The sequence below is a fragment of the Thalia democratica genome, chromosome 5 (genome assembly GCF_965202585.1).
Source record: "Thalia democratica chromosome 5, ktThaDemo2.hap1.1, whole genome shotgun sequence".
Classification (NCBI taxonomy): Eukaryota; Metazoa; Chordata; class Thaliacea; order Salpida; family Salpidae; genus Thalia; species Thalia democratica.
This window is the reverse complement of record NC_139169.1, coordinates 60,727,553-60,743,028: the sequence shown is the minus strand read 5'-3', so window position 1 is coordinate 60,743,028 and position 15,476 is coordinate 60,727,553. Positions and strand designations below refer to the sequence as shown.

The window sequence follows — 15,476 nt, the reverse complement described above, 5'->3', positions numbered from 1 at the left end:
ATTAAATTCATGTTTAGAGTTAAGTTATTTATATATTTATCTAGTTATTAAAGAATAACTTGTAGTAATCAATTCCATTTTCATCCATTGAACTTATTTGTTCTTTTTATTTTTTTGATTTCGTGATCATGTGTATGTTGTGCAATTGTTTTTTTATTAATCATATATTAAACTTCATGATTAGAATTTACACTTTTTTCATTGTATTAAAATAGTTGTTTTTCTTAGTTTATCAAGTGTTTTAATTTTAAAAACTTTATTACTGTAATTAGTGTTTTATTGAAATCTACGAAACATAAAACAAAAATAAGTATAAATTTTAGTGTATTTTACAAGCTACAATGCTTTCTCACTTATCCGGTCCTCACTTATCTATTTCCTCACTTATTCAACCAGTTTTACTAGAAGTAGATTAATTTCTTAGATAAAATCAGTTCTATGTTCTAAAAACTAAATTTGGTTTTATAATTCATATTTTTCGCGCTGTACAAATATAAGATATCCAACCAAGGGCTAATTAAATTGTTAATTGCGATGAAACCGGATTGCATTTAAGAATGTTACCAGGAAATACCTTAGCATTAGTACAAGAAAGTGTTTCACAACTTATCCGATTCCTTGTGTTTTATGTTGAGAAACAAGAAAGTTATGTCAAACAAATCTTTATGCTCATTTAGAAAGATTTCCGATATTATTTCAACTGTTCACGATATAAATTTATTTCAGTAAATTAAATTTAAATTTTAAAAAGTTTTGTTTCGTTTAGTTTTTCTCTGTTTTAATGCTTTGGTTTTTTGAAAAAAGTTAAAATAAATTAAATTAACAGATATTACGTGTACGGTTTACTATATGAATTATATAATATTATTGAGGTAGACTTGAAAATAAGGATATATTGTTCTTTTCCGGCCTTATTTACAAAAATACTTGCCAAACATGGCCGGATAAGTGAGGAAGCACTGTACTAACATAAAATCTTAGTTTGATTAGAAAACAAGAAAATATTAATGTATGTGGTCAACATTTTTTTTTCTATTTAATTAACTTTATAGACAAATATTAATAACGGTACAAACTTGAATTATTCTGAGTAGATTTCTTCAATTTGTTTCAAAAAAAAAAACGTTAAAAGTATTTCTAAAACTATTTAAATTCAGCTCTTAACAGTTTGTTAGAAGTTGACAATCCATTATAAGTTTTAATTAGCTGTTTAAAAAATGATTTTGGTAATTTTATATATGAATTTTAAAACCAGCTGAAATAGATAGTAAACATGTTTTAAGCACATTATAAGTTTTACAAAATGTTTTGCAAAATTACATATTAGTTAAACCAATGCTGTCATTTAAAATAGAAAAAAATAACTACTTAAGTCGTTGTATTTAACGAAAAGGTGTAAATCTAGGAACACTTACAATTTAAACAAAAGTTGTTAAGTATTGTAAAAAACGCAAAAGTTCTTTAAAACAAACAGTCATAGATTCGACACTTTTATTTCAAAATTACTATTTCCTTAAGATTTCACAAAAATATAATTTACTTGAAAAGTAAAGAACTAAGTTACTTGATATAACACTAAAATGTTAAGTTTTTGAGAATAAGAGTAAAAAATTATAAGGGAGGTGGTTATACATATCCTTTACATACAAATTTTGCTTTAAAGACAAAAGCTTAATTATAATTGTTCAAAATACATTAATTTTTTACCAACTGTGTTATTACCTCATCTTTTTTGCACAACATTGTTAACAAAATAATCTCCTACTACTACAGCTGACCTATAATTATACCGTTGATTTTATGTTGTGAATAATATAATGTTCTTGAAAATTTTTATTTTACAAAATATCGATAAATTTGTTTAACTGAAATTCAAACTCTCATATTTCATGAAAGAGTCTATTTAAATTATTGTTAATTTAGTTTTAGATTTAAAATAAACTATGAACACGGGGTTATTTTTTTGTATTATTTAATTTGTGATCTCTGAATGATGAATGTATAACACTTATTTCATTTTTACTTTTAAAAACAAAAACCACAAAAAAAAACAGCTTATTACCGCGTTGTTAGGAGAAAATTAAACCCAATTTATAGTTTTCTTGATTGAACATATTTACAAACTTTTACTAATTGAAAAGTTTAATTATAGATAAAAGTTATGTACAACAGAAAAAATATGTTTTCTAGATGAGATTTATTCTTTCAAAGCTTGCTTTATTTTGTATATTTTACTAAAGTAAATCTTTTTTAGAATTTAGCTTATCAATGGTAATTGATACATTTTTAAAAACATCTAGGTTTCTTCTAAAAGTTTAAAACTCTAACAATAAAGTGATAAAAAAAAAATTTGCAACATTCAAACAAAATGCAGATACGAATTTAACTTATACTTTAACGAAGCACATACAAAATTAATTTAATAATTTTACTTTTCATTTATTTAATGTAATAATTAGCTTTACTACAAATAAACTTTTAAATTAGTTAGATGTCTATTAAAAAATATATATGCTTATATCAATACCAAATAGTTATATTTCAGTTTATTAAAAAATATTAGTTTAGTAATTAAAAGCATTTTCTTAAATAAGTTAATATTTTCTATAACACTTGATATTTTATACCAAAAAGTATTTATTAAATCTGAAGTCTCAAAAAAAAATTAAAAAATCTTTAAAAAATTTTAATTGAAATCAGTGAATAACGCAAAATAAAAATTAAACTAAAAACGATCTTAAATATACCAAAAAGGTAAACACTTAAAGTACAGAAAAACTTAGGTAACAAAAATCACAGTTAAAAATTGTTTTGTTGGCTTGAATAAACAATCATTTGATAAACAAAACTTAAATTAAAAATAAGATCTAAAAAACTTTGAGATCAAACTCTCTGCTGTCAAAAATAAACATTCTTCATCGAAAAGCGAAACTGTGTGTTGTGATATTGTCGTCTTGGTAAATTTCCTCCTTCACATCTGCCGACGATCCGTCATCATGTGAGGAGGATTCTGATTGTGGATGCTGATTGGCTGATATTTGGTGGAGAGCGGCGGAGGAGACGAAGTGGTGGAGGCGGATCGTCGGAACTCTCTCCTTCACTTCCAACACGTACTCGTAAGCCTTTCATAATTACTTTGTTACATGAGTGACAATTATTTCGAATTCGGGGAAACATTAGCAACTCAAAAACGTTCCATTAGCACTTATGTTCAATTGGTTAACAAATATAAAAAGTTTGAAAAAAAAACATGATTTTTAATATATTAATTTGGTTGACAAACAAAGTTTTATAATGAAAAAATTTAATTATTTAATGAATAAATTAAAGATGTATCTTGTAACGAAAAATATAAACAAATTATAATTACTCGTTCGAATTGTTGTTGGCTGACATAATGTTCGATGATCAACGCGTAAACGTCTCCGTATCTGACTGGAGACGAAGAGAGATCGGCGTGATCGAGAAGAACTGAACATTGCTTCAATCCTTCTTCCGCATCACTTTCGAACAATCTTTAATGAAAAAAATTTTGTCAAAATTACTATCAACTCATAATTATGAAAAATTAAATTAAAGTAACGTTGAGCTCAACTTATAGTTCATAAAAAAATTGTTTTGCATTGAGAAAAATAACAGAAATTAAACAAATTTTTACTAAAAAGCATAAAATAAAAGTTGTATTTTGTATAAACTATACATTACAAAAATACAACAAGGCTTTTTATGAGCAATAATAGTATTAAGTAAAAAAATTATTGCTTCTGCAATTTTCTTTGAAGTATTTTAGGTAAGTATTAGAAAGTTTTTTAGTTAGTTAAAACAGCTTTTAGTTTTAACAAACTTAAAAAAATTAGAATATTTCACTAGAATAAAAACGTTTTTGAGTTTAATATAGCTTTCAAAAGATATTCTCAATTAATAAAAAAGGAATTTAATTGATCTTGAAATATTTACTCATAACTAATAAACAAAATATAAACTTTTTTTATTTTGAAAAACAAATGATAAATATATAACTACCTTCTTGTTGAGACAAATTTTTTAACAAGTGCTATTTTTGTTTTTAAACTTGTCAATTTGTTTTCTTTTTCTTCATTATCTTCAATTTTTGATTTTGACAAACACTTAAAAGCTTCAGTCAATGCACCGACTGCTTTTTCATAATTTTGATATTCATCTATTTCTACCTGTTTACAAATTTTAAAACGCTTTGAAAAAAAATTAAACACCTTAGTATAATAACAAAAAAATAAAACACACAAAAAAGTATACAAGCCTTTAAACTACTATTAATTACTCAGATACAAAAAATTATATCAGAAAAATTGTTACAACGTATCTGAATATTTATTGGAAAATTAATATAAACCATAATTAATTTTCATTCTTTTTTTGTAAACTGGTGAACAAAGCTATCAGGAATTTATTTTTGTATAAAAATTTGTCAAAAATTTAAAAAATATCAGATACAAATTTAGCATATGTTTAGTTAAAGCAGAAAGAACAACGCTATTAACTTTTAATAAAAAAAAAATTTCAAAAGCTCAACATAAAACATACCTGAGCGCAGGCCTCGTAAAAGTTGGCCAACGACTCGTGAGCTTTTCCCTTCGTGTAAAAAGCGATGATGTTGTTCATTACGTCAGGGTGGTTGCGCCAGTCGAGCGACTGCAGGTAGTTCGCCGCCATGACGAACACGTCGCGCTGCTTGCTCGTGTTCGCGTAATAGATTATCTTGTGCGTGTCGCCCGACTTCAGCAGAGCCCGCATCGCCTTGTCCACGTTGCCCGACTGCGTGTACTTCTTGCACGCCACCAGGTACTCGCCCTGCTTCATGCAGCAGTCGCCCAACATCATCAGCTGCTTTTGCCTTTTGATTGTATTGAACAATATGTATTTTTTCTTAATCAATAATTTAAATTCAGCAGTCCGAAGTTTTAAACAACAACTTGTATCAAAAAGTTTTTTTTAGATTTGCACAAAACTTGGTTAAATTTATCTGTAGAACGACTGATGATATTGATACTTTTCAATTAATGTATCTAATAAAAAAGTACCACATACTTGCTTATAAAATATTTACAGTTATAAAAACACAATTTTTCATTATAAGTTTCAACAAACCTCTCTTTGAGGGTGATTTCGGGGTGATCGCTGGAAACGGTCAGCTTTTCGACGAGCTCTTCCGTCAAGCGAACGTTGTTGTCGCTGCAAACCTGTATGGCTTCTTTGATCTGTAACACAACATTCAGGTGTAAAGTTTATTCGAATTGAAACATGAACAAGCACAAACGTTTTTAGCGGACACGAGCAGCTTAATGGCTCGATCGTGCTGACCGTGCTGTGCGAAGAATTGCGCGCATTTCGTCAGCAAGCTGGCGTCCGTGTTTTCATTGAGATCCTCCGAAATGAGCTCCAGCGCGCCAAACTGTTCGTACTTGAACGCCAGGTCTATCGCCTTTGCAAAATGACCCGCCTGCGTTGTTGTAACATTGTTTAATGTTTCAAATTTGTAACATTATTTCTTAACTCACAAAACACTTTATGAAAACTATTTATGAAACACTAATAAAATAGCTATTGAATTATTTATTTTTAATATGTACAAAGATAGTAAAAGCATTAAAACTATTTGCTCATAAAATACTACAGTGTAAAAACAAATTTCCTTTAATTTTGTATATTAAAGTTTAACGGGTCTTAACAAAAGTTATTTATATATGATAAAGTAATGAAAACACATACGTTTATATAAATAACTAATGCAAAACATAGTATTTTACATACAAACTATTTAAAGTGTAAAAGCGCATTTCTTTTAAATTTTGTCTTGTAAAGAAACAAAAACGCTTAACACTAGTAACACTGATAAAATATAAATGATTGAAACCTTGTGGTAGAGCATAATAGCTTTATCAATGAGGTTGTCAGTTTGTTCGTAATATTTAGCAGCTTCAACCATATCATGAGGTGGACTCAAAAGTGCCATGTTCATTAGCCGCTCCTCGAACCCATGTTCCTAAATTTATTTTATTACCAACGAACAGTATTTAAATTTGATAATTTCCAAAATAAACGAATTGTCTATGATATAAAATGGCCTAAATTTTTGACTTCGTTGTTTATTTTACATAAGAAAATTATATATTTTTGTTTGTTTAAGTTAACAATTAGTCTTCAAGTATTTGATTACCAAAATAAATTGGTCCATTGTCTACATGTGCTATAACTTATATATTTTTTTTTACAAATATTAAGTGACGAACTTTACAAATTCTAATAGCATTTCCGTAAGCCATGGCGCGGGCAAAGAAGTTGATTGCTTTGTCGAGCTGATCAGTTTTTTCATATTGTCTGGCGAGATGGAAGCAGGCTGCCCTGTTTCCCGTTTCATTTGCTACCTGAGCTGCCTGCGTTGGTTCGTATGTTTAAATTTAATGAAAAACTTTTTAAAAATACCAGAAACAATAAATTAACTATTGAAAAAAAATTATTGAACTAAAATAACAAAAAAATTAATTAAAGCCATTTAAGCAAATTGATTTAGGCTAAACATATCAAACAATCTTTAAATTTCTTATAATATTTTCAAAAATCATTCAAGAGTAAAAATATTCGAGCAAATATTAACAAACTTTATCAAGTTGGTCGCAGTAACTGTAAACTCTAACGAGCGACAATGGGTCTCCGGCTTGTTGGTAAAATTTCAACGCATTTTCCATATCGCCTGTTGATTCTATGTATTGTGCCCACCATTTGCGAAACTTTCTGTTTTAATTAAATTACATACTTTTTATTATGAAAATAATTAAGCCGAATCAATTTTTACAATTAATAAAATTACTATTAGTAAGCGTTTTATAAAAAAAAAACTATTTGAAACTAAAGTTATTAATCCTTTCCTATATTTGTTGTTTTAAATTGGAGACTTAAAGTGTTCATACTAAAAACTACTTTATAAAAATGAAAAAGACAAACGTTAAATTTCAAAATTTTTAAACTAACCTATCTTTTGAATTCATAATATAAGATTCGAGCATATCAAGTTCGTCAAAAAGCATTCTTGGCACCTCAAAATGGTGAGTGCCTGATTTTTCATAGCTAAAATTATTTGAATTATTATGTAACTGTTGCAATATACCAAAACTAAATAAAATTAATACTTACTACATAATTGCATCTTTAAATCCGCCTAAAGACTCCAAAAATTTTGCATAATTATAATAAGTTGAACGTAAATGTATTCTGTCATGTCTCTCAGCAACATCCAGCGCCTTAAATTTTATTTATAAATAAAATACAAAGCAACGTAGAACATATAAAATTTTAATCAACATAGTATTAACAATACTGAAAAAATACTTAATTTGTTTAAAAAATTTAAACTCGTTTGAGATATTAGTTCTGTGTTTTTACCAAGAAATGACTTGTGAGCCATAATACACTACAAGCACTTTTTGAGAGTGATCTATGTACTTTTTTATAACTTTGACACCAATACTATACAATAAACAAAACAAACTTTTAACCACTGTCCAGTCGCTTGGTACAATTCATTTAGCAAATCGTAACGTTCGCAATCAATATAAAGTCTTTCTGCTTCATTCTGTTAATTGAACAAAAAGCTCGTTTGAAACACAGCATGTGTACAAGTTTAATAACAACAGGGTGGCCACTGGTTTTTGAGAAACTTCTTCCAGGTTTTCTGATTTTTTTAAGGTTTTTGATAGTACACGTTTTTAGGTCTATTTTTAGTTTAAAGTTAAGTTTAAGGTTAAAAACTGTTTTAAATACTATAACAACATTAAAAAGATACTGTAAAGCTACTTGAATGTGTACTTTAACTAAAAATATTTTTAATGAGGAGAATTTCTTTTATCTCTATGATAGATTTTTCGAGTTAAATCAAAGTTTTACTACTTAACATGCTAAAATTGTTCAAAATTTCGATTTTTTTTTTCAAAATTTCTCAAACTCCAGGTTCAGAGGCCACCCTGAAACAAATATAATTAACTAATTATGTAAGAAAATACGGTAAGATTTACAAACGTTAACAAAACTTTTAACTTTACACTACTACTATTCACTACTACTACTACACTACTAGCTAAAAAATGTGAACTGACATTCATTTTGAGCTCGATAGCGAGCCTGGCAACACGAGCGTTGATGTGATCTTGTTGATGCTTGATCGCGCGAACTCCCCTCGCGTGTCCCATGTTTGCCAGGCACACCTGCGCCACGTCCAACCTCCTCGATTTTACGCACATGCGAGCCATGCTCTCCCACACCCGAGATCTGTAAAGTTTGTATCACATCGGAATATTTGCATGGTGCTTTTCAACGTTTTAATATCAACCTATACACATTACACCAGGGCTTCCTAAAGTAGATCGTATGGACCCCTTGAGGGCCATAAGCTGCATAGGGTTCAAAGGAAGGCCGTGACTAATTAAGGTGCCATGGGGTGCATAAGGTCATAATTTGAAACTTACATTAGATATTCTTGAGTTTATGATGAAGAGCAAAAAAAAGGTCTTAGGGTAATTTTTTGAAAATCTCATTGAAAGGGGTCAATACCTTTTTAATTTCTTCAAATGGGACCTTAACAAAATATTGGGAAACCCAGCATTACACAAACTTCATATGTAGTAAGTAGTTCAATTTCACGTAATAAATTACATTGTTTACATAAAAATTGATATTAAACAATATTTTTCAGATCAAAATAATGAAATTTAATTAAAACATTTTAATTTAATTACTTATTTGAAACTTAAACATGATAAGCTTGTTATGTAAAACACTATTGCTTATTTATAAAACAAGTGATATTTACCCTTTAATGAGCTTGATAGCTTTGAAAGCTTTATCCATATCGCCCTTAGTAAGATGGTAGCTGAAATTGAGCATGGCAGATTGTGCTTGCGAGTCCGAAGCGTCCAAACCGACGAAATCTCTCATCGTTTCACGGCTTATTGAAGACTGTAAACATTTTGTTATAACAATAGGTTCAAAATATAATCTTAAATAAGGAATTTATAATAATTATTTACTATTAATTAAATTATGTATTAAAAATGATTGATTTTATGCAGTACTACACCCTAGAAATTGAACTAATGTGTATGTCTTAAAACAACTAACACTAACTTTTTCAGAAAGTAGAGTAGTATCTTTATCTTCAGTAGTTTGTTTTGTCATCTAATTAAAAATATCAGTTTATAGTGCTTGAATTTTAAAACAAAACTACAGTTTTTGATGCTACTTTTATTAAAAATAATCATTTAATACTGAACTACTTTCAGAAATAAACTACCGTCAGTACTGGTAAAAATAAATTATTACTAAGAATAAAGTTCACAAAGTTTATAAAACTAAAATTAAAACCCTTTAAGTCTTTGTAAAGTAGCAAACCGAGAGATATTAATATAATTTATTCATCAACTAATACAAAAATAAACTTATTGTTCTACAGCTTAATATAAACAACAAACAATGTAAACTTGTGTTAAACAAAAATATTTTATTACTTATTTTTGATGTCCACAACTTAAAAACAATCAACAAAAATAATTAATTTTTGTAAATTACTAAGTTTAAATAACAAAAAATTGACACATTGACAACTTTACATAAAGTTTTAATTTTTGTTGTTTAAAATATTATTTAGAACAATTTTTTTTTCTATAAATATTTATTGCAAAAAAGAAATAATTATTTTTCTATAGTCTGACAGCAACTCTAAGCTTTTTGTTATCAATACTTAACATTTCAAATCATTCAAGCAATTAAGTAAATAGATATAAAGCTTTATGAAATATTATATTATTGGTTATAATAAAGTTTTAAACCTCAAAATTTTGTTAGGAAAATAAGATACCATTGTTTAAAACTCAAGTTAAAAATACAATTAAAACTTTTTTTTGAGGACTAACTTCCACATATTCTTATTCAGAATAAATCTTCATACAACTAAAACTTTTGTACACATTCTAATTGGCTACAAGCTTGTGAATAACTTAGCATCATAATCTATTCAAAGAATTTTAAACTGAAAGATTTCAGCCCTTTTCAAAAATAAACTTGGACTTGTGATAAAATAAGATAAATTAATAAAAATCACTTACAAAACTTCTTGTATGATCTTGGGTCCCTCACTCCTATATCTCAACTCGGTTTTAGAAGGAATTCCATTTTCAAAACTAGATGTTTTCTTCAGATCAGCCTTTTCATAATACCATATAGGCTTGCTCAGTTCATATAAGGTTTTTTGGTGATGAGATTTAGTTGATTTTAATACATTTTCTGTTAGAAGTTTAACAATATTGTTAATACTAAGCTTTTACTTGTGTTGGGTACCTTGATAAAATTTTTCTGTTTACTTAAATTAATTTGTACTTTAAGATATTCATATAAATAGTTGTATGGTTTGAATGCTTCAAAGACTTTGAAGATTAATTTAAGTAGTTATAAGCACTAAAGTTTCATATAAATGAAACATTTTAAATACAGCTCACAAGTAGTTAATGTTCATAACTTTCCAAAACTAGACTAAGTTCTAAGATACAATTTAGTCTAGCAACATAAGAAGTTTTTACAGCAGTATTATATCAATACTTATTTAGTTAATTAAAACAAATAAAGAGTTTAGAAAAATTTAAACTTATCATTTTTGTGGCTTAAAACTGAACTTGAAATATCATAATGTAATGATGGTTTTATTTGATATAAAATATGTTTCACTCAAATATAAGTAGTTATTTTTCACAGTCATACAAAAATATTTTGTTAATTGTGTCTTTATTTAGCATTCACTCACTATGAACAATATGGCTTTTTGTTTTCTACCTGCTTCAAAAAGTTGTTATATCAATGACTACAAAAACTCAGTAGTTTTGGCAAATATGGCAAAACGATTCGAACTAAATTATAACTGAAATGAGTTTGCAAAAGTTAAATGTAATCTGATGAAATTAAAGGCTTTAAGCTAAATATAAAAAATCTTATACAAATTGTTAGGTGTTAAACATCTTTAAAACAAATAAAAAACAATTTCGTAAAATTTAGAGTTAAATACTTAATTCATTTACTTAAATAAAGTTGTCAATGTAATTTATAGAAGCATAATGAATTACTGTAGCTAAAATATTAAACAATATGTTCAACCAACTATCACTAATGCAGTAAAAAAGGTAGAAATTAAGTTATGTAAAGTACTTTATGTTCGAAAAAGCTAAAAACCACCCTGCTATGCTAACATAGTGTTTCAACTTGTAGTTTTTGATAAATTCTGTAAAATCTTACATTTTATTGTGACATCATACAAAAATAGTATTTTAGAAAATAATTTTTTTTCAATGAAAATTCTTTTGAGAAAAGCACTTGTAGTAGTAAGAGCTCTGGATGCTGTAGGTGTAAATTTTAACTTTTTTTTAATTTTTCTACTGTTTATGTGAGCTTTGTAGAATACTTGAGCGAACTCTATTTGATTGTCAATACTGTTGAAGATAAAACTTGATAATTGTTGCTCCTTTTATCTTCTAAAATTCTTATTTTTCTTCACTGAGTGAGTGTAAGTTTAAGACCTAGTTTGGGAATCAGCAGTCTTGAAAGTTTATGTTGATAATCTATATTGTTTTTCTCATGCAAAACCTTTGAAATAATTCTTTACTTTATCTTCTAGTTCATCATATAATGCACATTTATATTTACAATGACATGTTAAAAATGCTTTTACATGATGTCAAAAAAAATCATCAAGTGGCTTTGAAATCTTGCATCTCAGTTTTTTTAATCTTTGAAACATCATTGTAAAGTGAACTGGGTAGAAAAAAGCTCAAAAAAAATCTTTTTTAAAGTCTTTTGAACCTCAGTAAAGTTTTAAAACTTCTGAGCTTGTTTCAAAGCCTTTGTCTTTATAAGTTGTTACTGTTACTTTTTCCTTTATGCAGAGTTCAGATCACACTTTTTTGGATGATGAGTACCTACTACAGCAGCTGTTGAGGTTAGTTTGTCTAATAGTTAATTAGATAGTTTTAATTTGTGCAAAACTTAGTATTTTTTGCTAGGGTTACCAGCCAGACTGGTTGAGTATTACAAAGTTAAAGATTATAGGATATTATAATAAATCTTAAAATTTTATATTTTTTACTTATTAATTGTTGAGTCCTTTTGTTACTATCAAATTTTTTAAAGGCTCATGCTTGAATAACATTAAGCTTTAGATGTAATTAAGTTTTGCCCAAATTCAGACTAGCACTTTCTATTCATAGAGTTGAAAACTTGGCTTATACCATAAACATATATTTGTCGTGTTGGGCTTCATTCTCCTAAGATTACTAGGTTACCTTAAAAGAAAACTTAAATAAGGAAATAAATGAAATTATTAAAAAGTAGCAACACTTGTGTTAAATTTTACAAGCTTGTATAAAGAAGTGTTGCATTCATGAATGAAGCCCAAAGAGACAGCAAGCTAAGTGTAGAAGTTTATTTACAACATAAAATTTAAATTCTGGTTGTATTAATGTAGTTTATGTGTTCATAGATTAATTATTTGCAATAAAAAGTACTTCTTAAGTTGTGCATGAAACATAATAGGCAAGAGTAGTTATAAAACAAATTGTTATTATTAATTAAATTATTTACAAAAGAAAATAGTTAAACCATATGAGGATTAGGTTTGCTAGTAAACAAAATGTTCCAAAATTGTAAGCTTACATTCATATATTTACAAAGCAGTTCACAGCAAGCAAAATTTAAAAGTTGTTAGCTTATTCTTACCTTTGTTTAATTTTTCTATTCTTCTATCACTAACTTCTTTCTCTTCTTTTATCTATCAATAAATTCTTTTGTTCATATGTTTGCACTAATAAGCTTTTGACAACAACTTGCTGTACTGTTTTTTATGTATATGACAAATGTACAGACTAAATTTTGGAACAGTATAAATATTAATTAAATGATGTTAAACGCAGAGTATTTAAGATGCAAGTATTTGACAAACTTTGAAAAGAACTACATATGTTATTGACACAAAGTAGTGTGGTTTAACTGTTTTAGCTTGTAACAATGTATTAAGATTATAAATTCAAAACATCAAGCACCTTTAATTTCTATGCACACTTTAAGAAACACACAATAAGTTGTCTGTATTCAATGATTAGTTCAATGATAAGCATTAAAAGTTTAAGTCTATTAGTAAATATTTAAAGTATACCAGTTAATAAGTAGTAATGGTAGCAACTGTGCATGAGAAAGCTTTGTATTTATTAGATTGCTAGATAATTACTTAACAATGAGACAAACTTAACTGTCATGGGAAATTTTAGCTTATGTAAGATGGTGACAAGTAAAATGATATCCTGTAGTAGGAACAGTATAGAATTGAAGTTAAACATATGTACAGTTATTACTCAAATCAAAATAATTTAAACTGTTTAGTCTAATCTCAAGCATTTATTTAATATTGAAAAATTTAAGATTTATACTGTTTTGAAAAGGTTACTAATTAAAATCAATTTACATAAGCAAGTTAAATGACTGTTGTTTAAATATACATAGAATACAGTTCAATCATATAAATAGATTTGTCAATGTACACATTTAGACTCATATTTTTATTTGGTACATTTTGTCATAAAAAAGTACACTTATCTATGATATTGATGAACTGTTTTCTATGTATTTGTAAAACATTAGGTAATTAACTAGGATGATGTGATACCTGAAACTATATTCATTTGATTTAGGCTCTAAACCAGGGTTTCCCAAAGTGGGCGATATCGCCCCCCTGGGGGCGATTTTAGTATTTTGGGGGGCGATAATTAGTAAGGGGGCGAAAGGGTGGGCGATAACTAGTAAGGGGGCGATTTTAAAATTTTGGGCTGTCATAAGATTTTTACTTTTTTTCTTGCTATTTTACTATTATTAGCTTGCTATTAATTATTTGACCCTGAGTTAAAACTTAAACAAAAAAGTTTATTTTATTTATGAAAAAAAAAAAAAAATCTAGTGCTTATGACTCCTACTTTCAAGTAAATATTATATTTTCATTTATATATTTCCATATTTAACAGTTACATATATCATAGACGATTGGAATCCCTCTCACTGTTTTATAACCTGACACATATGTTATTTGGGGTTATAAATGGTTTGTAAAAATCTATGTTATTTATTACTAACTATCACCTCATGATATTTCCAGTTGCTTTTTGAAAAGTCACTAAGTTAGACTAAGAAATAAAACTATACAGGGTTGCCAATTTACCTAGAAACCTGGAAAAACCTAGAATTTGACAATTTAAGCAAAAAAAAAACCTGGAAAAAATTTGGAATTTTTAACAATTTTAACATATTAAGTAGTATAATTTAGATTTGACACAAAAAATCTATCATATAGATAAAAGTATGGATCCCTTCGATGCAAATACTTTTGAAGTAAACACTTACAGGAAATCTTCTCAGACTTACAAACTGACCTTGAACTTAAAGTAAATTCTTCCAAAGAACGATATGAAAGCTTTTGGACTCAACAAAAACTAAGGCAAAAGTATCCAATCATTTTAGAGGAATTTAGATTGTTGTTTATAGCTTTTCCTTCTAGCTTTGTTGTTGAGAAAACTTTCAGTTCAGTTATCAACATCTTGAGCAAAACTTCTAATCTAGATATTTATAAAGGAGGTGACTTAGGGGTCTACTTTACTAATTAAGAATTAGATTAGAAAAACTTGCAAGCAGTCATATTCCTCATCCTTCACATTATATTAGACTTCAGTAGCAGACATTATTTTATGAAAGTTTTTTAATTTTTTTTGATCTTTTGAAGTATTTCTTATTTAATCTGGTTTGTATTGTATTTAAGTAGTCTTTTTATAATAACAACTTTATCAAGCTATTTATTCTACAACAGGTTTGCATAATGCTTAATAAATATTATTTACGGTAGACTTCCTCTTGAGTTCGCACTTTTTACCCAAAAAAAAAGTGTAAATTTATATTTTCTTAAATTTATCTAAAGTAAAGTCTATTACTAACTAAATATTAATAAAACAAAAAATATTTAATAGCTTATATAGATCTATTTTTTTTAATGAAAGTTTGTTTTATGTTTTAGTGGATTTCATGTTTATTCATAACATCATTGCATATAACATATTGAAATTTGTCATTTTGTAAAAAAAAATATGGTAATAATTTTTTGAGTTAGCACTTTTTGATTTTTTTCAAAGTGCAAGATCAAGCGGAAGTCTACTATATTTATTAAATGGTTTATGTTTTAAAGATTTTAATAATTTTATTTTGACCTGGTTAATTTTGTAGTTGATGTTCGTTGTTTTACATTACACTAAAAGTTTTTATAGCATAGTGATTAAAATATTTGTTTAAAAAAAATTTATTTGACAGGTTTTTGTTATTACTAGTTTAATCTGTATACAACTTATATCACTATAAAACTATTATCTGATTGT

General features: G+C 27.2%; 1 protein-coding gene across 2 annotated transcripts; it reads right to left on the bottom strand.

Moving 5' to 3' along the window:
• Positions 1 to 2,713: 2,713 nt before the first annotated feature.
• LOC145835578 (intraflagellar transport protein 140 homolog) lies at positions 2,714 to 14,503 on the bottom strand. Of its 2 annotated transcripts, XM_082943239.1 has the most exons (18): positions 14,487 to 14,503; positions 12,787 to 12,838; positions 10,134 to 10,311; positions 9,157 to 9,207; positions 8,843 to 8,988; positions 8,130 to 8,301; positions 7,526 to 7,609; positions 7,171 to 7,277; positions 7,009 to 7,104; positions 6,639 to 6,771; positions 6,270 to 6,413; positions 5,894 to 6,022; positions 5,297 to 5,479; positions 5,128 to 5,237; positions 4,564 to 4,873; positions 4,024 to 4,190; positions 3,371 to 3,515; positions 2,714 to 3,122 (listed from the first exon to the last, which is right to left on the bottom strand). In XM_082943239.1, exons 4-18 carry the CDS (start codon positions 9,205 to 9,207, stop codon positions 2,916 to 2,918), a joined length of 2,184 nt encoding a protein of 727 aa, XP_082799365.1. In that variant the 5' UTR covers positions 10,134 to 10,311; positions 12,787 to 12,838; positions 14,487 to 14,503; the 3' UTR covers positions 2,714 to 2,915. The 2 variants fall into 2 exon arrangements, with proteins under 2 accessions (XP_082799365.1, XP_082799366.1); XM_082943240.1 differs by lacking the exon at positions 9,157 to 9,207.
• Positions 14,504 to 15,476: the final 973 nt, after the last annotated feature.

Excerpts from the sequence above, each read along its gene's own strand:
- LOC145835578 (XM_082943239.1), bottom strand. The coding sequence starts at position 9,207 with ATGACAAAACAAACTACTGAAGATAAAGATACTACTCTACTTTCTGAA. Across the intron at positions 8,989-9,156 it reads CTACTCTACTTTCTGAAAAA|TCTTCAATAAGCCGTGAAAC; the intron begins GTTAGTGTTAGT and ends AAATGTTTACAG. Across the intron at positions 7,610-8,129 it reads CTATCGAGCTCAAAATGAAT|AATGAAGCAGAAAGACTTTA; the intron begins GTCAGTTCACAT and ends TTCAATTAACAG.